The sequence below is a fragment of the Amborella trichopoda genome, chromosome 3 (genome assembly GCF_054954075.1).
Source record: "Amborella trichopoda isolate Santa Cruz 75 chromosome 3, AtrichopodaSantaCruz75HAP2 v2.0, whole genome shotgun sequence".
Classification (NCBI taxonomy): Eukaryota; Viridiplantae; Streptophyta; class Magnoliopsida; order Amborellales; family Amborellaceae; genus Amborella; species Amborella trichopoda.
The window spans coordinates 43,488,726-43,510,387 of NC_142338.1; the positions used below are offsets into that span (position 1 = coordinate 43,488,726).

The 21,662-nt window shown below is 40.4% G+C and overlaps 1 protein-coding gene across 9 annotated transcripts in view; it reads left to right on the forward strand.

Annotated features, from left to right (window-relative positions):
• YAK1 (YAK1-like protein 1) overlaps window positions 1-21,662 on the forward strand; it is a 59,055-nt gene that overhangs the window by 29,020 nt on the left and 8,373 nt on the right. Inside the window, exons 3-13 of one of the 9 annotated variants that reach the window (XM_020668496.2) lie at window positions 14,880-15,036; window positions 15,151-15,260; window positions 15,816-15,885; window positions 16,029-16,111; window positions 16,202-16,280; window positions 16,409-16,449; window positions 16,747-16,869; window positions 20,214-20,364; window positions 20,543-20,657; window positions 20,861-20,943; window positions 21,024-21,098. In XM_020668496.2, coding sequence (XP_020524155.2) covers window positions 14,880-15,036; window positions 15,151-15,260; window positions 15,816-15,885; window positions 16,029-16,111; window positions 16,202-16,280; window positions 16,409-16,449; window positions 16,747-16,869; window positions 20,214-20,364; window positions 20,543-20,657; window positions 20,861-20,943; window positions 21,024-21,098 — 1,087 coding nt within the window. Of the gene's footprint in view, window positions 1-14,879; window positions 15,037-15,150; window positions 15,261-15,815; window positions 15,886-16,028; window positions 16,112-16,201; window positions 16,281-16,408; window positions 16,450-16,746; window positions 16,870-20,213; window positions 20,365-20,542; window positions 20,658-20,860; window positions 20,944-21,023; window positions 21,099-21,662 lie in introns of those variants that run through there. The other 8 variants (XM_020668502.2, XM_020668506.2, XM_088860682.1 and 5 more) reach the window with 8 other exon arrangements.

Here is a 21,662-nt window from a genome sequence, read left to right on the forward strand (position 1 = left end):
GACTTTAAGAATATCCTCAGATGAGCGAAGTCCCTCTGGAGATCTGACTTCATTCCTTGCCAACATCTCTCTAATGGCACTCATCTTCCGTCTTTCACTTCCAAAGAGTTGTGCGATGGAGCCCTTGCATTTGAGAAGCTTGTTTCAAGAGCGCCACATTGATTCTCAAATCTTGTGGCCCTAGGATTTTGTCATGCTCCCAATTTAGGTTTTGGATCCATGTCCATAACATGCCATTTCATGCTTGTCACCAGACGATGTATTAGGCTATTGGGGTTATGTGTGGGGGATTTTTGAGCCGCTCTTCTCGGGTCCTTTTCCTTGGCTTACATCCATCCTGGTTCAGTCTTTCTCAATTGAGTGCATTCTTATGTCTACTTTCCTTAGGGTTGGGGATCTTAGTTACAAGTCTTTGTGCATCCTCAGTATGTGGAACCTCGACCCCATGTGTCACGATTAGGGACCATGGAGTAGCTAACCTTTCTTCGGCTCACTATAATGCGGTCCATCCTACTCATGTTCATGATCCTGAGGGGTGGACTAGACTAATGCGCCATTGTTCAAGCTTCCTTGGGCTGTTCGATTGGCAGAGATAGGGTGCTCCCTCTTGTCCTCCTCTCTCCTTGAATTCCTCGGCTTCAATTCTTGAGGCTGATTGCACGTTCAGTGATAGCCCTCCTAATCAATTGCCATGTACTTAGTCCCCTTCTTCTCAGTCTCTAGGCCCTGCAATGTGGCCTTTTTCCCGCACCAACCCGCCAATGTATTGCCTCCCCCATGAGTCACCTATTCACCGTCGCCGCCTCCTTAAGGAAGTCATCATTGCAAGGAGGATGCCCTCGGTGATCCTTTGCCTCGAGACGCTAGCCGACATGACTACTCCACTTCTGCCCTGGAGGCGCACTTCAATTCCTTGTGCTTATTGATGTCTTGCCTTTGTCAGCAGCCATCTTTCCTTTGCTCGAGGTCATCTTGCAACCATCATGTGCCTCCCTACGTTCCTTGCAGGTAGTTGTCTTTCTGATGCCTGAGGCCCTAGTGCGAGGCATTAAATTCCTCGAACAGGGTTCGAGATGACCAGACTCTAACCCCACCACCTTCCTCTCTCTCCCCCCCTATCTCCGCATTGCCTTCTTCCTCTCTACCCCTCTCCTAGCTCACCCCGCTGTCTCTCTCTCTCTCTGTCTTCCTCTCTTTATCCACCCTTCTCTCTCTCCAAGTATTTCGTTCACATGCTTTCAGATTGAGGTGACCATTTCGCTTCCCGAGGACTTGACTTCAACCGTCATCTCTGTCATAAACCCTCTTACTTCTCCCACCGCCTTCCGTCCCAAAGGCTTCCTCCTCTCCCTTTACCCCACCCCCATTCACCCCATTCTGCCCCATTCTGACTACACTCCCGCCACACTATTCGCACTCCACCATGGAACCATTTCCTTAGACGTTCCAACAAATTATTCTCCCGGCCCCCTCTCCACTCCCCATCTCCACCTCCCTCCCATTCCCACTCCTTCCTCCATCTTCGTATTTTTCCACTAGCCATTCATTTTGTTCTCGTCTCAGTACCGTTTGAACCCCATCCTTTTCTTAACTCAATCAGATCATCTTGGCTTGATTCCTTGATCCCTCATCCCCCTGAATTAAAGTCGGCCATATCCAACTTCCACCTGGATCAAGGTTTCTTGTCACCAAGAAGTATACCGCCTAACTTATCTCTCCACCACCACCACCACCATCACCACCATACATCCATCCTTTCCTCTTCCACCTCTTGATGTTCTGAGCCCTTCTTGGGGCCCCTCGCACTTCTTCTTCCTAGACCATACCCCCTTCCCCTACCAACCTCCAAATCCAATCCCCTCTAATCATCTTCTCGCTCCTCCTTTGGCCCCATCCCTATTCCCCATTCGTCTTTTCCTTGCCCATCTTCGCCTGCTCTCCACTGACCACCATTGGTTCGCATCCCCATCCTGCCTCACTTCCAACCATTATTTATCCTCCTCGCCTTCACAACGTCGATTCATTTTGTTCTCATCTCAGTACCTTTTGACCCCCCCGTTTTCTTAACTCTATCGGATCATCTTGTCTTGTTTCCTTGATCCGTCATCCCCCTTGAATTAAAGTCTGCCATATCCAACTTCCACCTGGCTCAATGTTTCTTGTCACCAAGAATGATACATTCTAACTTATCTCTCCACCACCTCCACCACATCACCACCATACATCCATCCTTTCCTCTTCTACCTCTTGATGTTCTGAGCCCTTCTTAGACCTCCTCGCTCTTCTTCTTCCTAGACCATACCCCCTTCCCCTACGAACTTCCAAGCCCAATCCCCTCTAATCATCTTCTCGCTCCTCCTTTGGCCCCATCCCTATTCCCCATTCGTCTTTTCCTTGCCCATCTTCGCCTGCTCTCCACTGACCACCTTTGGTTCCCATCCCCATCCTGCCTCACTTCCTACCATTTAGTACCCCCTTCCTTCATCCTCCTCGCTTTCACGACGTCCTTCGGGGCATGCTTGCTTTCCTCACATTCGGAGTCTACCAGCGATACCCACTCGGAATCTGGAGGCATCTTCAGTGACCTTGAGGCTGCACGGTTGGAGTTGTCTCTCTCCTTTGAGCTACAAAGATTCGACCATGGAGCGTCACACATTGGTGAAATACTGGATGACATGGGCTTCTCCTTTGTTGGGTTTAGTGTTTTAAAATGCTGCCGCATCATTCGGTATGCGGTGAACACTGCATTGAAAAAGATTGCATATGCAGTTTGGAGCTATGCGGTCGCATCATAGCGCATCAGAGCCGCATAGCGCATCTACTGCATATGCCCGCATAATTTTTCGCCTTTTTTTTCAGTTGTGCCCCTCAAGATGGGTAAAATGGTCATTTTTTACCATCAAAACTTGGGGGAAATAGTTTGGAGGGTATTAAACCCCCTAAATGATCATTTACAGCCACTGTAGTGGTTTTTTTGGGATCAAATCGAGGAAAAAAAAATAATATGGGAGATCTTGGATTTGTGTATTGTTTGATACTTGGATCTTGATTTGAACCTTTTGCTTGTTGATTGGGGAAGGTTAGGTGAATTTGTGACAAGAAATCGGGGGTATCAAGGGCTGTGAAGAAATCGAGCACTGCTTCAAGAACCGGTAACTTTTTATTCCTTGTACAGTAATATTTATTTTTGGGGCAATGTCCTCTTCCCAATCTTCTAATAATAAGGATTTGGCTTGAAAATATGCCAAACTAAAGAATTTGAAAGATAGAAATTGTGTGATTTGCATGCTCTGTGGAAATACTTATAAGGATGGTATTTTTCTATAAAAGGGACACTTAGCCGGAATTTCTAAGAATGTAAGAGCATGCCCATAAGCTACCGATAAAATAAAAAAGGAGATTAGAGAATACATGGATAGATTGAAAAAAGATAAAAAGAAGAAAAAAATGAAAAGAAAAGAATTACATGATGATATGCAATTATTTGATGATGATGTTGATGATGATGATGATCATATATCTGAAGTTGCAATGAGGCAAAAGGGTACTCGAACTCCAGTCTCAAAAGAGGGTTATGAATATTGGTGGTAGTGTTGAGAAAAGAACACCTCTCTCTAAGGGGCCAATGGATGTTTTTTTCACTCCTTGCCCCGAAATTGTGGTTCAGGGGAGAAAGAAAAACAAAATAAACTACAATTGAAAATAGATACAAGAAAGAACAGAGGAAGTCGGTATGTAAGTGGATTGCAAAGTGGATTTACATGGTTGACATTCCTTTTAATGCTATAATTCTCGATAGTTTTGCATTTATGGTCCAGGCAATTGGGCAGTATGGCCCAGGACTTGTTCTTCCTTCACTACATGAGGTTAGGGAGCCCTTGTTGAAGGATGTTGTATTTGATGTCAATAAAATTTGATTTCTCAAAGAGAGGGGTGGGAGAAATATGGGGCCACTATTATGTGTGATGCTTGGTTCGATGGGAAGTCGAGGGCATTCATTAATTTTTTGGTTAATTGTCCAACAGGTACTTTTTTTGTTTAGTCTGTTGATGCATCAGACAAGTCACATGATACTACATACTTATGTGGCTTAATGGATAAGATTGTTGAGTTTGTTGGAGCAAAAAATGTGGTACAAATTGTCACTGACAATGGTACCAATTATGCGGCAGCTGGGCATTTCTTGACTTTGAAAAGGGCGCATATGTTTTGGACTCCTTGCGCAGCTCATTGTGTTAATCTTATGCTCAAGTAAATGGGTACAACATCTTTATTTAGTGGAGTGATTTTAAGAGCTATGTTTATGGTTGGATTTATTTACAATCACACCATAGTCCTAAGCATGATGAGATTTTTTACAAAGAAGAGAGAGTTAGTGAGACTGGGCATCACTAGATTTGCCATGTCATTTCTCACTCTTCGAAGCCTAGCCTAACAAAAAAGTGCCTTGAGGACCATGTTTGCTTTAGAGCAATGGAGTCAAAGTAAATGGTCAAAGCATAATGGAGTCAAAATAAATGGACAGTGCTTAAGGGTGAGGATCTTACATGGCTCGATGTCGCGCTAGCAACAGGGGCTAATGAAGAAGATTGGCTTAACACTATAGCATAGAGGAGTAGAGGAGTAGTAGGAGTTGGGTCTAGTCGCACTCACGCATCAGCTCCAGAGGTCAAGGAGGAGGAGGCTGACTCAGAGGAGACCAAGGACGAATAATATGTGGAGGCCGCCGATGGTGATATTGATGATGCACATGACGACTCTCAAGATGACTTCTCTGATTAATATTTGAAAAATTGACTAGGATGATTGTATTAACTATTAACTCTTCTTGAGCTTGACTTCAAAACTCTTTAATCTTCATGGTGACATGGACTTTTGGTTTGTGGTATCATTATTTTGTAACATTAAAGCTTGTGGTTGCAAATTTGTGCTTATGGTTGTTGATTGTTGAATGTTTTATGAAGCTAGTTTCAAGTTTCTAGTTTCTATCAAGGGATAGTGGATACAAAATCTTTGACCGCTAATATTTTTGGAGTTAATCATTAAACTAAAGTACCTACTGTCACATATATCACCTATATATTTTTTTTCTATGCATTAACTTATTTTTGTAGATTTTATAGAATTTTTTTATATTTATTGGCCGCATCGTCGCGATGCACCCGCATCCGGACCGCATCGAGCCGCATCGGCCCCCTCACCGCTTTTTACCGCATCCCGCATTTTAAAACACTGGCTGGGTTTCCCTTTGCTACAACTGATCAACTCTGTGCCGTGGCCTGTAAGTAACTATCGAAGCTTTTTGTGAACTCTTTAACCTCTCCTCGGACTTCGTCTCCAACAACTCCTCTCCGAGGTTAGATGCCCATAATCTACCCCATCCTTTTACCAAATTAGATGCTCTCTTGGACTTTTGGCTTGTCCCTAATGCTTCTCAATGACGTGCCTCAATTGGAAAATAAGGGGTGCTGGAGACCCTCACATAAGGGGGTTATCCTCTCCTTTTTATGCCACTCTTCGCAGAGGTGTTGGCTATCCTGAAACCAAATTCTCCGACCCTATCTCCCCCTCATTCGTGGTGTCTGGGGTAGACGTCCTTGCCAATGGGAAGCACTGGAAGCCCTTGGCGTCTCCAGTGGTATCTGGTTCATTTGGGACCCCTCCCTGCACTCTCTTTCCTCTGTCATTGTTATGACCTCATTTGTCTCCATCTTCCTCTCTCGGTTGTTGGATGATTTTTCATTGGAGATTTCATGCATTTTATGGTCCCAATAGATCCTCTCGTAGGGAATCCTTTTGCCACGTACTTAGTGAGATTGCACCCTAGCCTCGTGATCCTTATGTGATTTGACGAGACTTCAACACTATTCATTGTCTACATGAAGCCAACAGAACCTTTAGGATTTCCCCCTCTATGAGAGTTTTCAGATTTCATCGCTAGACATAATCTCTTGAAAATCTCATTCTTGGACTTCTCTTTCACATGGTACAACAACTTTGTCGACCCAACTCTAACTAAGGTGGATCACTTTTTGGATTCCTAGGAATGGGAGACGTCATTCCCTAGAAACCGTTCTCGAGCTTTCTCTAATCAACCTTTGACCACAAACCCCTCCTTCTTGAAATCAACTCACCCATGTTTGGCCTTAGGCCTTTGAGGTTCAAGCTGGCTTGGCTTGAAAAACTGGATTTTGTGTCCACATTCAAGGATTGGTGGAATTCCTTCTCAGTGTTTGGCTGGCAAGGCTTTCTATGATAAAGAACTCTTCAACTCCTCAAAATCCAATAAATCCTGGAGCTCAAATCATTAATCTGACTTCACTTCCAAGAACTCTCTTTTGGCGGAAATCCAAAACCTTGATTCTCTTGAAGAATCTGAGTTTCTTGATGAGATGGCCGTCGCCCACAGGTTTGAGGCACACTCATCCTTAGATGATCTTCTTAGGAAGGAAGAGTTTTATTGGTTCTAGTGCTCACGTTTTAGATGGATCAAATCTGGTGATACGAATACCACCTTCTTCCATAAGGTGGCCATATCTTGACAGCATGGAAGTCTCATCCATAACATCTCCGTGGACTAAAAATCTCGTTTGGAACTCCACAAAATTGCTTTAGCCTTCTCTTCTTATTTCTAAAGCCTTTTCTCGGCCCAATCTAGGCCTCGGTCTGTCATGTCGCACCTTTCTTTTCTTTCTCTTTCCCACACTCAAGTGGATAATCTTGAGTCCCCCTCATCCTGGAAATTTGTAAGGCCATTTCAAACCTAGGCCATGATAGAATCCTGTCAATCTTCTCCATTCCTCTTACAAGATCCATACGAATGTGTGGACTTCTAGACTTAAATTGGTTTTGCGCAACATTGTTTCCCCTTAATCAGAGTGACTTCATTCATAACCGTCATATCCTCAATGGGCCTTGGTAGCTCATGGGATTACCCATTTGTGCAATCTCTCTAAAACTCTGGTCTTATCTTTAAACTTGACTGGGAAAAGGCCTATGACCATGACGATTGGTCCGTTCTTGATATGTAATGGGATTCAGGGGCTTTGGAAATCCCTACAGATGCTAGATTCATGGCACTATCATTGGCTTTATTTTGGTGGTGATCAATGGCCCCCAAGTGGTTACTTCAGCTCATCCGTTGGGCTTTGACAAGGGGATCCTATTTCCCCTTTCTTTTGACCATTATAACTGAGGTCTTCAGTATATCCATCTCTAGGCTTTACGAAAGGATTCGCTTGAAGGGTTTTCACTTTTCTAGGAATGGGAGCACCATTTCCCATCTTTAGTATGCTAAGAAAAACACTAAACAAATAGTAAGGCTAAACTTAAGGCCTATAATAATCTATATAGTAAACTGGGAACAAGAAAAAGTGAAAAAGATGTCTTCAAATTGGCAAAAATGAGAGAAAAATTGCTAGGATCTAAACCATATTAAAAGCATTAAGAGTGATGATCAAATGGTCTTGAAGAAGGACGAAGAAGTCAACGAAAGGTGGAGAGTTTATTTTAAAAAAGTATTAAATGACAAACACAATAGGAACATAGCAGCAGAAGGAACTGTTGGGCATAAATGAGGGCATAGGTCAGAAATACATTCGTAGGATTAGGATATCAAAAGTGAAAGAAGCTTTGAAAAGGATGAAGATAGGAAAGGCTTTAGAACCAGATGGTATCCAGATAGAGGTTTGGAGGTGCATGGGGAAGATTGAAATTGACTAACTGACCAAGTTGTTCAACAAGATGCTGAGAACAAAGAAAATGCCAGACGAATGGAGGAAAAGTACTATGGTACCTATTTACAAGAATAAATGAGACATACAAAATTGTGCGAACTAGTAAGGAATCAAACTTATGAGCCACACAATGGAGCTCTGGGAGAGAGTGATTGAGCAATGACTAAGGCATAAAATGAATGCATCATTACCAATTCGGTTTGTGCCAGGGAGGTCAGTAATCAAGGCTATTTTCCTACTTAGACAACTGATTGAGAAGTTTAGGACGAAGGGAAAAGACCTTCACATGGTCTTTGTTGATCTAGAGAAAGCTTATAATACAATGCCTTTAGATTTGATTTGGTGGGTGTTGGAAAAGAAAGAAGTCTCCAAATACTACATCAACTTGGTGAGAGATATGTACAATAGAGCGCAAACTAGTGTATGAACAACTAATGGAGAGACGAGTGAGTTTTCAGTGACAATAGGTCTACATCAAGGGTTAGCATTGAGCTTGTACCTCTGCCTTAGTTATGGACGACTTAACTAGGCACTTACAAGATGAGGTACCGTGGTGCATGTTGTTCGCAAATGACACATGGTTTTGATCGATGGGACTCGAAACAAAGTCAACACAAACTTAGAACTTTGGATGGATGCTCTAGAATCTAAAAGTTTTAAAATTAGCCGGACTAGGACAAAGTATTTGGAATGCAAGATTAGTAATAATAGGAGTAGAGACGAGGAAGTAGTTAAGCTTGACGGCTAAGAAATACGAAAAAGTGGGTGGATAATCTAGGAAAATGTAGAGATTGAGGGAGATATAGCACATAGAATTAGAGCTGGGTGGGCGAGGTAGAGATGTGCAATTGGAACTTTATGTGATCGTCGAATACTAATGAAGTTGAAGGGCAAATTTTATAGGACAACTGTGAGACCAACTTTGCTCTAATGGGTAGAATGTTGGGTGGTCAAAAAATAATATACCTAAAAAATGAGTGTAGCAGAGATGAGAATGTTGAGATGGATGAGTGGCAAGACAAGAAAGGATAAAATTCAAAATGAATACATTCGGGACAATTTAGTTGTGGCACTAATAGTTGATAAGATGAGAGAGAGTAGACTTAGGTGGGCTGACCATGTGTGGTGCAGACCCAGTACAACACTTGCTAGGAGGTGTGAGTTAGTTCAAGTGGAAGGCTAAAAAATGGCAAGGGGTAGGCCCAAAAGGACATTGTTGGAAGTAGTGAGAAAAAATATGGGGGCTTATGACCTCATTGAAGTATGACCCTTAATAGAGCAGAATAGTAGACCCGGACTTGTGTAGCCGACCCCAATTAGTTGGGAAAAGACTTTGACAATGATGAGTACACTGATGATACCCTTGTGTTATGTGATGCCTCTCCTTAAGAAGTGGACACTCTTTGGTTATATTCCTTAAATGCTTCTAGGTTTCCACAGGGATGTCGACCAAGACAGATGATTCCAAACTGATGGGGATCCATGTGCACCCTGACACCCTTTTGGCCCTCATTTCCAGGCTACAATGCACTATGGACTCACTGCTTGGTCTCCCCATTTTATAGGCAAGCCTAATAAGTCTCTTTGGGACCATGTCATTGAAAACATACATAGAAGGACACTTCTTATCTCTAGCGGGATTTATGGCCCTTATTAGGGCCATCCCCTCCAATTTACCCATTTAATACATGTCTGTCTTTTTCAGTCCTAGTAGTGTTGTTAATTCTTTGGAAATATTATGAAAGCCTTCTTGCGGTCTGGTAACAAGCATCATAGGAATATTCATCTTGTGGCTTGGGATCTTGTGTGCACCCCGAAACACCAAGGTGGTCAAGGAAACGAAACTTTAGGCTCATGAACCTGGCTTGTCTTGGGAAGTGGTAGTGGTGCTATGCTACTAATTCAGAGTCTATGTGGAGGAGTGTCAATATGGAAAAATACGCACGAACTCTGTCTCCAGGTTCTCGCAGAGCAGAGTGACTTCTAGGTCCTCGGGTTTCTATAAAAGCATCTATGTACTCTCACCAACTTCTTCTCTCCAATGCTAGTTTCAAGGTGAATCGTGGAAATAGCGTCTTGTTTGAGTGTGACCTTTGGATTGGAAATTGTCCCCTTAAAGACAGGTGGCTCCAGCTTTATTTGATATCCAACTTGCCAATAGCTCGTGTTGCTCAATTTTTCGAACCCTTTAATCAACTGCTGCTGTGGAACCCAACTTTTCGAAGGTTCCCTCAATGATATTGAAACCACAAATTCTTAGTTCTCCACAGGCTCCTTTTGAATTTTTACACAAATACCATTGCACTTAACAGGCTCATATGGACGCTCTCCTATTTAGGAACCTTCAATGTTAGCTTCTTTTGTGGGGCCCTTGTAAACAACTCTAGCAATACTTCCACCCTCAACTCTCTTTGGATGGCTTACAAATCGTAACCAAGTCTTAGCCATTGATCAACTCTAATGGAGAGGTTTCTCTCTCGCAAACTACTACTGCCTTTGTTTAGAGGTTAGAGGAATCCCATTGTTATCTTTTCTTGCACTGCTCCTTTGCTGGAACTATTTGGGCTTCTTATCTTAGGGATTTAAGCTGGGAGTGGGTTACTCCCTATCTTAAGGCGGGCAGTTTTCGATGGAGAGCAACTATTTTGGCCACCTAATGGAATATTTGGAATGAAAGTAATTCTAGGACCTTCCAAGGTATCCACTAACCAATTTCTGGGGTCTTGGACAAAATCTGTAGCACAACTATCTTTTGGGCTTCCAATCACAAGCTCCTCAAGCACTTCTCTAGGTCTGGCTTTATGACAAACTGGAAGGACATTCTCAACTTCAGACCGACCAGGCAGTCTGGATCCTCCTCATGGTCTTCCCTGGTCCATGACTATATCAAACTGAACTTCGATGGCCGCTCTTTGGGTAACCATGGTCCCTATGGCTTTGGCGGTATCTTCGTAGATGTAGAGGCTAATATATTGTTGTCATTTAAGGGTCCTGTCGTACATGGTGACTCTAATTGAGGCTCAGGCAGTTTTGGAATGACTCTCAAGGTTTTACCCTTCTTGGGGGCAGAACCTGATTGTGGAAGGAAACTCAAAATGTTATTCTATGGTTTCAGAGGATGTCTCTTGACCCTTGGTGGCTTTTGTATAGAATAAGTTCTATTGGAGTAGGCTTTCATCATATTTGGAGGGAGGCCAATACCACAGCAGATGTTCTGGCAAAGGGAAGGGTGATGCTGCTAGTTTTGCCTGCCGCTTCAGAAAAGCAAGAGCCCATGTTCAGTCTATTGATCTATGTTTTTTTTGGTAAATTTGTTCTCTTCCTATCCATTTTTCTTCTCTTTAAAGTCTCTTTTTTTCTCTGTCCTCTCGCTCTCATGCTATCTCTCACTCTCAATCTTTCTCTCTGTTGTTATCTCTCACTCTTGATCCCCCTCTCTCTTGCTCTCTCTCCCCATCTATCTCTCTCTCTGCCTTCTCTCTGCCTTCTCTCTCCCGCTCTCAATGTCTCAAACTCTCTCTCTCTGCCCCTCGTCCCCCCAGCCCTGCTCTATCCTCTCTTCTCCCCATCTCTCCCTCTTCCCTTCCCCACCTACTGGTTGCAGACCAATTTTTTGATTCTTGGGTGAGAGCACCATGCTTGTAGGCTGCCACCCTGAGTGTGTGAGTTGAGCACCCGGCCTATGGGCTGCCACACGTGTGATTTTTTGGATATTTTGAGGTTGAGCACTTGATGTGTGGGTGGCCGACCCTGTTTTTTGACATTTCATATTTGTTCATTTTGTACAAGGCATCAGTGTGTGGTTGCCTCAAATTCACGAGATTTTTTGTATACCTATATATAAATATAAAGTGAAATCCTTCAAAAAAAAATAAAGCGACCCCTATTACATACACTTTTTGAGTTGAAAAACAAGATCCGGAAAAGATTGGGATGGATGTCCCAAAAGGTCAGGATTGAGATCCCCAAAGGATTGGGATCGAGATCGCTTCTCGATCCCTAAAATTGCTTTGTATGAGAGGGCTTTCAATTGTTGGGATCTTCTAGCCTTCTTGATTCCTAATCCCAATCCCCATCCCGTTCCTTATTCTATTCCAGATCCCATCAACTATGATTTTGGACCATATGGTGGGAAAGGAACTGGCGGTACTTCGAGGGCAAAGAGTCCAGATTCCATGTCATCGAAAATCGCATCAAATCATCCATTTTTTGGACTAATGCCTTGGTGGCTGCTGATCTTTCAACAAATTGGAGGGGCATCCTCTCATTCAGATCCTCAGCTATCCCAGGATCAAGGTTATGGAGTCTCCCCAGACTAGGGTCCACCAAGCTAAATGTTGACAGGTTCTCCCTCAGCAACCCTAGACCACCTGGTTTCAATGGAAGACTCAGAGACAGGCATGGAAATACAATTTTGTCTTACTTATGATACATTGGCATTGTGGATTCAGCAATGACTAATACCACCGCCCTGCTCGAAGGATCGTAGAGGGTCTTTAGCAAAGCGGGAGCTATGGCAATTCCCATGTAGTGGAGGGAGGCTCAATGTATGTCATGCTATGTATGTCCAAAAGAGCCCAATGTCCCTGAAGACTACCCCATTGTTTGAGCATGTATTTTACCTTTGCTGGCACGTACGGTCAGTTTCAAACACAACTGGCGGGAGGCCAACCAGATTGTTGACTCTCTAGCCAAAGAGGGCGCTTCAGGGTGACCCGCTGGTGTCACTTAGCTCTTGCTTACTTTTGTCATCCTGTGAGGATCATATTCCCACCATTTTTTGTAGTCGTGGGACTGGATAGCCCATTTTTTTTTCTTCTTTCTTATCTAGATGACCACCAGACCCATCTTTTCTGATTTTGGGGGATCTTATAGACCCCATCCTTGGGTATCCGGTTATCCGTGACTGTCAAGTGCAGTATTCCTGTAGATTGCCTTTTTTCTATGACTATGTAAAGTTCCTTCTCTGGTTTTATACATATTGAATATTGTCCAAGAAAAGAAGTCAATGATCATGATGAGGTGGTATTAGGAATTCGGGATAGAGGTTTTTCATTCTAGGTTTACATCTAGCTTGTGGAAAACAGCAAAAGGTATTCAGATATGTTTACATGATTAAAAGTTGACTAGTTGGAGCTAAGGCTGCCTATATGACACCTGCGTTATTTTTTACCATAACTCCTACGCATCGCATAGTTAAGTACCGAGTGTTCCCTCCATAGTTACCAGAATCTTTCCATCGACCTTGCATTTAATCTCCACGGAAACGATTTTTCGAAACCAAGGAAACTCGATTCCTGAATTTTGGAATATCGATTCAACACCGTTTATCGAAACCAAGGAAGCTCGATTCCTTAATTTCAGAATCTCGATCCAACACATCTTTAGAAACTTGAACCCATTAATTGTGGGTAGACGTTCCCAAATATATCGAATCTGGATTCCAGCGAGGATTAAATCTTGATTCCACGTCAATTGGAGTAGAAATCTTCCTTCAAATGCTTCTAGTGGTTGTAAGGTTTCATTTTTTAGTTGTGCCACCCTGGATGACCTTTATTTTAAATTTAAAATATAACTGGTAAATGCAAAACATACAATTAAAAGTAAAACCATGGCATAGACAAAATTCTATTTTGTATTTATAATAATGAAGTTTAAATCACAATTTAGAAATACTCGTCTTTGTATATAATCACCGTAAGTTCAATAGTCAACACAATCACTTTAAAATTTGGGGAACCTTTTAATAAGAGACATCCAATGTAGATTCTAAAGTTGATGAGGCTCATGATGTGCTTGTTGCTTCCTTCTCCATAAAAATGAAATCTTGATTCCTAGTAGTGGTTACCAAACGTATTCCACAGTCCATATTATTGTAAATCTCTATTTCACACTGGCATGGATCTTTGATCCATATACTTCATAAACTTGATTCCAAATATTTTAGAATCATGATTCAAAATAGCATATCTATGTTCAACAAATGTCAGAAACTCAATTCCAAAGATGTCGGAAACTCGATTTCGCATATTAATGAATCTTGACTCCTGGGGTGTCGATTCTAGGGGGATGGGAATCTCAATTCCAAGGAGGACGGAATCTCGATTCCATATGTGGAAGAAACTTCGATCTATTTTGATCGAAATACGGTTCTCAAAAACCAAGAATCTCATTCCCCGCGATTCCTATTGTACAGACAACGATTCCTAAAACAGGAATCTTCTAGCCAACCATGATTTAGCAATTCCGGTTCCTAAAATGATTCGGGTTCCTAGGCGTTTCCAACAACTATGGTTCCCTCACAGAGTAGTTTCAGATCACTTGGGATCCATGGCTTTGTTTATTGAATTGCAGTGTTAATTTATTGTTAAATATGCCATCTAATTATATATTCTTGAGGTTATATTGTTGTGCGCCATACTCTTACATGATTAAAGTAACATTGGAACTTTAGAGAATCAGAAGATGCTATGGAGATGTCATGGCCTTCCTGCATGTCACAATTAACATGGGGAAGTGGTGGGGTTAGTGTCATGAAATAAATATTGTTCCAGAAGCTAAGCAGATGTCCTGGTACTTAACGTGAAATGAATTTGTCACATTAACTACATTTCTCACAGGGAAGACTATTTTGTCTCCTTGTATCATACCGTAGATTGGTATTGCGTTACTTTGAGTGCGGGGAATATCGCATGGTCTTTTCTTATTTAGTGAAGAAGTTATGTCTCACATTGTGTGGTTCACTGCGTGTGATATTGAACTTCTTATTTCTTATGGATTGACCATGATGATTGTGCGTGTGTATGAGCAGCATTATCTCCTTTATTGTTAGGCTTGTTACTATTAGATCACATTATCTGATTATAATTTTGTTTAATGAGTTTCAATAGACTTCCTACAACTTGGTCTGAGTTTTGCAAATGTTTATCATGATGACGAATTTTGCATACTAATTAATTGATTTATGAATGAATTCATATAGTAATAAATTAATTATTGACCTGTTTGTGTGTGAACAGAATCATTCTTTTATGGATTCAGTTTGATCATGCAAAGTGAAGTAATAAAGTCATAAGAACATTGTCTGCTTGCTTTTTCTTTCTGGTCCTGCTAGTTGATGATATAAGACCCTTGCCTGCATAGTAGGTACATAGTCAAAGAAATCCTTGGCCAGGGAACTTTTGGACAAGTTGCAAAGTGCTGGGCCTCTGAGACCAATAGCTATGTTGCAGTTAAGATTATTAAGAACCAGCCTGCATATTACCACCAGGCACTTGTTGAGGTTGCCATATTGAAATCGGTAAGATATGGTTATGTTTACTTGTCCTTCAAATGTTATATTGGTCAAACATGTATTATTCGTGGCAGCAAATTCTTCCTTTTCACTGGCTGGAATCTTTTTGTACTTCTGCAGCTAAATGACAGATATGATCCTGATGATAAGCATCATATTGTTCGCATGCTTGACTGTTTTGTTTATCAAAGTCATTTATGCATTTCTTTTGAAATGCTTGGGGTTAATCTGTAAGCTACCATCTTGTAGTTTCTTATCAGCTTATAGCTTTTCTGTTTTTTTATAGTGAAATTGAGTACTACAATGTAGTTGTTTCCTGCCAGCAGTGTTTTAAAAATCGCCAATACGGATTGTGAATTGCCGATCTTGATCGGGATTGGCAAGGAACTGACCCAGTTCCCTTACGGGACAGGAATAGGTGCAAATTGAGACTTGGCTAATCGGTCCAATTTGGAGAAACTGGCTGGTTCTGTCAGAGTACCCTAGTGATTGGGTTAGAAGAACCTGCGATCCGGGTCAGATAACTGGGCGATTCCCACCAAACTTAATTTTGTAATTTTTTTAATATCAAAATATTTTAATGACCCTAGAGAAATGGCTGATCCAGATCAGAGTCCTGATCCAGATAAGTTCACCAGAAGGGAGATTTGGGTCGCAATCCCGAGTTTTAAAACACTGGATGCCAGTATGGCATGCGATTGTTTTATACCATTTGGCATTTGTGGACTATCATTATGCACATATCCACATTATATGATTTCCTATATACCACTGTGACCTGACAGATTTGAACTTATCAAAATGAACCAATACAGAGGGTTACCTTTGACCATTGTGAGGGAGTTTTCTAAACAGGTATTTCATTTTCTATTAGTTCATTTCCTGGTACAATAAATGCTCTCATTGCCTGAGATCTCGTTGGCTTTTATAATCGAAAGCAGCGGTGATTGAAGTTTTGTTCATTGTCTTAAGAGAATGCATTATTATTTGTTGCTCAGATATTAGAAGCGCTGGTTGTAATGAAAGATGCTAGTATCATACACTGTGATTTGAAGCCAGAAAATATACTTGTGTCAACATCGTAAGTCACTTGTTATATTTATTTTGGATATGTGGTCGGGCCCTTTTCTGTGCATTTAAACTTGAATCGGTAGTCTCTTGGACTTTGCAGCAGCTTGCAAGCAGCAATCAAACTTATTGATTTTGGGTCAGCCTGCTATGAGACTCAGACTGTTTACTCTTATATTCAGGTTAGCATAACTTTGATACACTTTCCATACTTCTGAACTAGAATTTTAAGGTGACACACTCATACACTCCTATGTTATCTTGATTCTTGATCAGTTGGTTTATGACTGAATGCCTCCATTTCTCGCAGAGCCGCTACTACAGATCTCCGGAAGTTCTTCTTGGTTATCAGTATCCTTGGTGCATTAAATGAAGTCATTTTGATCTGTTAATACACTATTCGTTGGTTGATACTAGAACTTGGTATCTTATTTTAGTTATGAGTATATCTTCAGATGCATGCATTCTCCCTACTTTTTGGCTTCAGTGACACAAGTATAAACTTGTTGTCGGGTTTTATGAAAATATCAAAAGGTGGATCTGATCTTTATTTTTGGTTAATTCTGGGTTAATATATATGCTATTAAGAAAAAAGTAGTGTCCATCTTTTGGGATTTTATTGTGTTATGCTTGACTCTTGTTGCTCAGATATACTACGGCCATTGACATGTGGTCTTTTGGCTGCATAGTTGCAGAATTATTCTTAGGGATGCCATTATTTCCAGGAGCTTCCGAGTATGATCTTATCAAGCGAATGATAGAGACTCTTGGGTAAGTATATTATCTGCTTACATGCCTGGATAGAGGTCTTTACCTTTTTTATTTATGCAAACTAGCGAGTGAATTATAGTCAAACGTTAGAAAAGTATTTTATGCTTATTTGACCTTGACAACATCATGCCATCACTCATTGGAAATGTGTGATTACACTTTTGTTTTTGCATTTTTTTGTTTTTTCAAAATCAAACTTGGTTGGCTCTTCATCTGACATTATTCATTTATCGCTTGGGAAGTTAGGTCTTAAGATCCGCTTGTTACCATTAATGTTTCCATGGTACATGACATTCTGTGATTCAGAATGATTCATTTACACTATCAGGGAAGTGGACTTTGGCTTTTAGAGGAATTTTGTGATTGTTTTGTCGAAGGTATGCATGATCTGCAGTGTTCATGCGCTGGTCGGGACCAGAAGCTGCAATATAATAACTAATCAGTTCATGGAAGGTGGTAATCTGCGGAAACTCTGCAGCTTGAGAAGAACTCCCAAGGATTGATGCGGTGGTAGATTTTGGTTGAATAGTTTCCCTGTTTCTCGTCAATACCTTCTCCAGAGTTTTCTTTTGGCAAAGAGCTTCTGAATGAGAAATGCTTTTCTTAGGACATATTGGTTCTTTTGTTCAGTCGTCGTTTTCTTTATTTTCTATGAAGTTTTCAGTCTTATTCAGCTAGCAACTATTTTAAATGAGAACTAGGGCTGGTTGATTTTGGTTCAACATGGCTTAATCTGTGAGCTTTTCCATACTCATTCTCAAGGTTGAAATATTTCTCTATAGATTTTCATTATCATTTTCCTGAGGTACTTGATCGTCTCAATTCTACTAGATGTTGAAGGCTACATTGTCCATATTGTTTAGAGGGAAAACTTTTGATGGAGTGTGTTCATGGAGCCCACTGTTAAGAAAATTTCCAATCCGGATCACAAATCTCCGATCCAGATTGGAAATCACCCAAGAACATTCCAGTTCTTGGGCTGAATCAGCAGTTCATTTAGTTTTAATAAGTAATGCATGGAATTAGTAACGCCAAGCACAAACGGTTTTGGTAGTTGGAGCTTTTGTTCTTCCCTATGAGGGTTGAGGTTCGAATCCCTCTCCATGTGCTTTTTTTCTTTTAAAATGTATTGTATTGTGTAGTATACTTTTTTGTTTTAAATGTTAAAAGAAGATAGATTTCTCTATTCTCGCAGTTGTTAACTGCTAGGCATAAACAATAAAACACGTGTAAATATTTTGATAAGGTTTCTATATTATATATTATATATCTTGAACTTTTGAAAGTTTTCAGGCCTAAAAGCTCATTATTTTGTCAATTTTTTGGTGTATATATAGGTTCTTTGCATTGGAAGTTTCTTAAATTTTTATTTTTATTTGTAACTTTAGTGACCATAAGATGAGAGAGAGTAGAATTAGGTGGGCTGGCCATGTGTGGCGTAGACCCCGTGCAACACCTGTTAGGAGGTGCTTGTTAGTTCAAGGCCCAAAAGAATATAGTTGGAAGTAGTGAGAAAAGATATAGGGACTTATGGTTTCACTGAGGTTGTGACCCTTAATAGAGCAGAATGACGGACCAGGATTCGTGTAGCCGACCTAGTTGGGAATAGGCTTCGACGATGATGATGATTTGTAACTTTAGTAACCCCTGGTAGTGTGTAGTCCTATGTATGGTTTTAGAGTTGTGTTACTTTTCAAATGATGCATGAAGCATTAGGTATAATGTGCTGAAGAAAGTGCTTTACAACACAAGTGTGTAATGCATTTCTCTGTCTTCATTCTGAAGTGCTTTGCTACAACATATTTCCAATGCTGGCCAAGGTTGTTTGCCGTGGAATGTGAGAAATAAAGCGTCGTTCATTGGCAAATCCTGTGGTGAAATCCGCGATGCTTAATTTACTCTTTCTACAAAAAATGAGATGGTTTTTCGTTTATTTCCTGAATCAATCAACATTTGATGAAAATTTAACAGTCGAACTGGTTGCTGAACTCATAAGCTACAAGATTGTACCCCTTGGTTAATGTTTCCTGTATTGTAGTTTTGAGCTCGAACAACCACCAAGTGATTTTTATCTGCAGCGATGAACTGATTGATAGTGATTGGCTGGAGGTGCATGTGGAGTTATGGCATGAATTTAAATGTGTATAATACTGCAAACATGATGATATGACATATGAGATGCCTTGTAAATACATCTGATGCAAATCTGTGTCAGCATGAGTGTGTCGACACGTATGTGTGCTTGCATGTATCATAAGTTTTTGCATATTTGTAATACATATTAACTGGTTTTTTTCATATTTGCGATAATTTTTTGTCTATCATATTTTTTTGCATATTTGCAATAAATATTAAATGAAATACTCTTATATGTTTCTGGGCTGGATCCATCTTGGCTGAAAGTGATAATTTTCCTTAATCTCTTCACTCAGCTATGGCTGTGGTGGATATTAATTTTTGTCTTTCCTTTGGGTGGATAATAATAATAATCCTATAGTCCCAATAAATACCGAGGTAGAAAATTGGAATTATTCGTGTACTTTCCCTGGTCATAAGCAGTTTAATTATTGCTTGATTTGTGATTGTCCATTGCAAACACTTTAGCTCTCCAGCTACCCTGTAAGACCGGTCGCCATATCTAAGTCAAGTTCATGTCAAACACTCTTTGATGCCCCTTATGTGCTCACCTTCAGCCCAGGTTATATTACATGGATTCTTCTATTTGGGTGCGTTACCCATGTTGCACTCACATCGACACCATACTACAATTTTCTGGGTTCTTCTTCTCCTTCACTGACCATTGGAAACTTTAGATAGAGACTTGTAATGTTCTTTTGTTTTCTTAGAGGCATGTTTGAACATTGAAAACGTTTATGGATTAGCAAAAGCATGGCCTAATTTATTATTATTTTTCACTACTCATCATGAAATGGAGTACTAGCAAATAAGGTCAGATTTGTTTTGCCTCCTTATGATATAACCATGTCTACGAATCCTATTTTCATGGCACAAGGAATTTGAAAACCCGTACCTGGGTCTGAATGACTTTAAGCAACCCTAACCCTAATCAATAAGCAAGTATAATGAACTTTAAGCAACCCTAATCAATAAGCAAGTATAGTTTGCAGCTGTGTATGTGACTTCACGAATGATTAATTGAAGAATGTAATTTGATACTCCAAAAATGATTAACGTAATTTGATACTTCAAGTTCTTGGTTCTGAGTTTATGATTTTATGTCATGAATGAGAAACTGCTGTGTTCTATTGTTGCATTTATTCCTTTGTTTTAGAACTGCTGTAGTTTTGCTTTAGCTCTATTTTTATATGACTATTTTTATGCAGGGGACAGCCCCCTGATCATATGTTAGGTGTTTCAAAAAACACTAACAAGCTCTTCAAGTACGTCAGTTGCCTTCCTTATCCCGATGATGATGAAGCCAATCACGGAAGCCAGAGTGGATATCGACTCTTAACTGAAGAAGAGTATGAAGCAGTGAGTGTGGCCATATGTATCATTGTACTATAAAGTTATTTCTTGTCAGGCAAATATGCTTTTGGTTGCGGTGTTGTACATAGCAGATGAAACTCTATTGAATTAAGAAATTTGTGTCTATTATTTACCCCTACCTGTCTATGGATTTTTCTGTTTTGGTTTATGGGATCTACTTCAGAGGGAGCTTAAAAGACCGGTATTGGGGAAGCAATACTTCAGTTATGTGAAGCTTAAGGACATCGTTAATAGATACCCCCTTAGGAAGAACATGCCTGAGGAAGATATCTCCCGAGGTTGGTTGTGACTTCAGTGTTGACCTCCTTGAGAATGAACTATTATGATTATGATAGGCTTTTGATGTGTAATAAAGAGTTTGTTAGTTACAAAAATCTAATAAAGAAATTAGTTGTATGATGGTAAATGGCCTTTTGATGTGTAACAATTTATGTCTTATTTGTTGTTGAATTGTTATGATTGGCCAACCTGAATGTTACAGAAAAGTTGGCACGTCTGTCACTGATCGACTTCTTGAGGGGCCTTGTTGAGTTTGATCCAGTCAAACGGTGGACACCTTTACAGGTGAGTGTTTCTATTTGACTTCCAAACAGTTATATTAGTTTTCAAAATTGCTTGGAGCTTGAGGTGTTTTGTTTACACAGGCTGTGCTACATCCCTTCTTGACAGAAGAACCTTTTACATGCCCATACAAGCCTCCACCAGAATCTCCTCGCATAGTATGTTTATATTGATGAGTCATTTTTTACTCTGGTATATAATAATACATTTTTCTGCATTCTGTACCATCATTTTTTAGAATCGTTTGGTTTGGGTTTCTCTTAGCCTACTGTGTGCTTGCATTGGCTTGACTACTTATTACTTGCATATTCTTCTATTTCCTGTTTTTATGCATTCTTGTTTTTTTTTTTTTTTTTCTCATGTAAAATGCAAATAGAATCTGTGACACCTTTTCCCTTTTGTGTATTCCTTAAAGTATTAGGGAGGATAAGTCATTTGCTACCCCGTAATGTAATTGCATGAAAGCAAAGATTTTAATGTCTAGCAGAATTGCGTTCCCCTGAAAGCCTTGCTTTTCATGATACCTCATAAGAGATTCATCTGGTGCAGATAGTTTTTGTGCAAGCTCTTGATTGTTTACAATGATTGATACTCAACTTTTCAGAATCACCCACCGGTTATAGAATAAGTGGGGGCATTGTTCTCGTCCAAAACAGTTGCACTGGCTGATTCACCAGTCAGGCTGATCTAAAATATAAACAAAAAAAGTAAAAATTAACAGA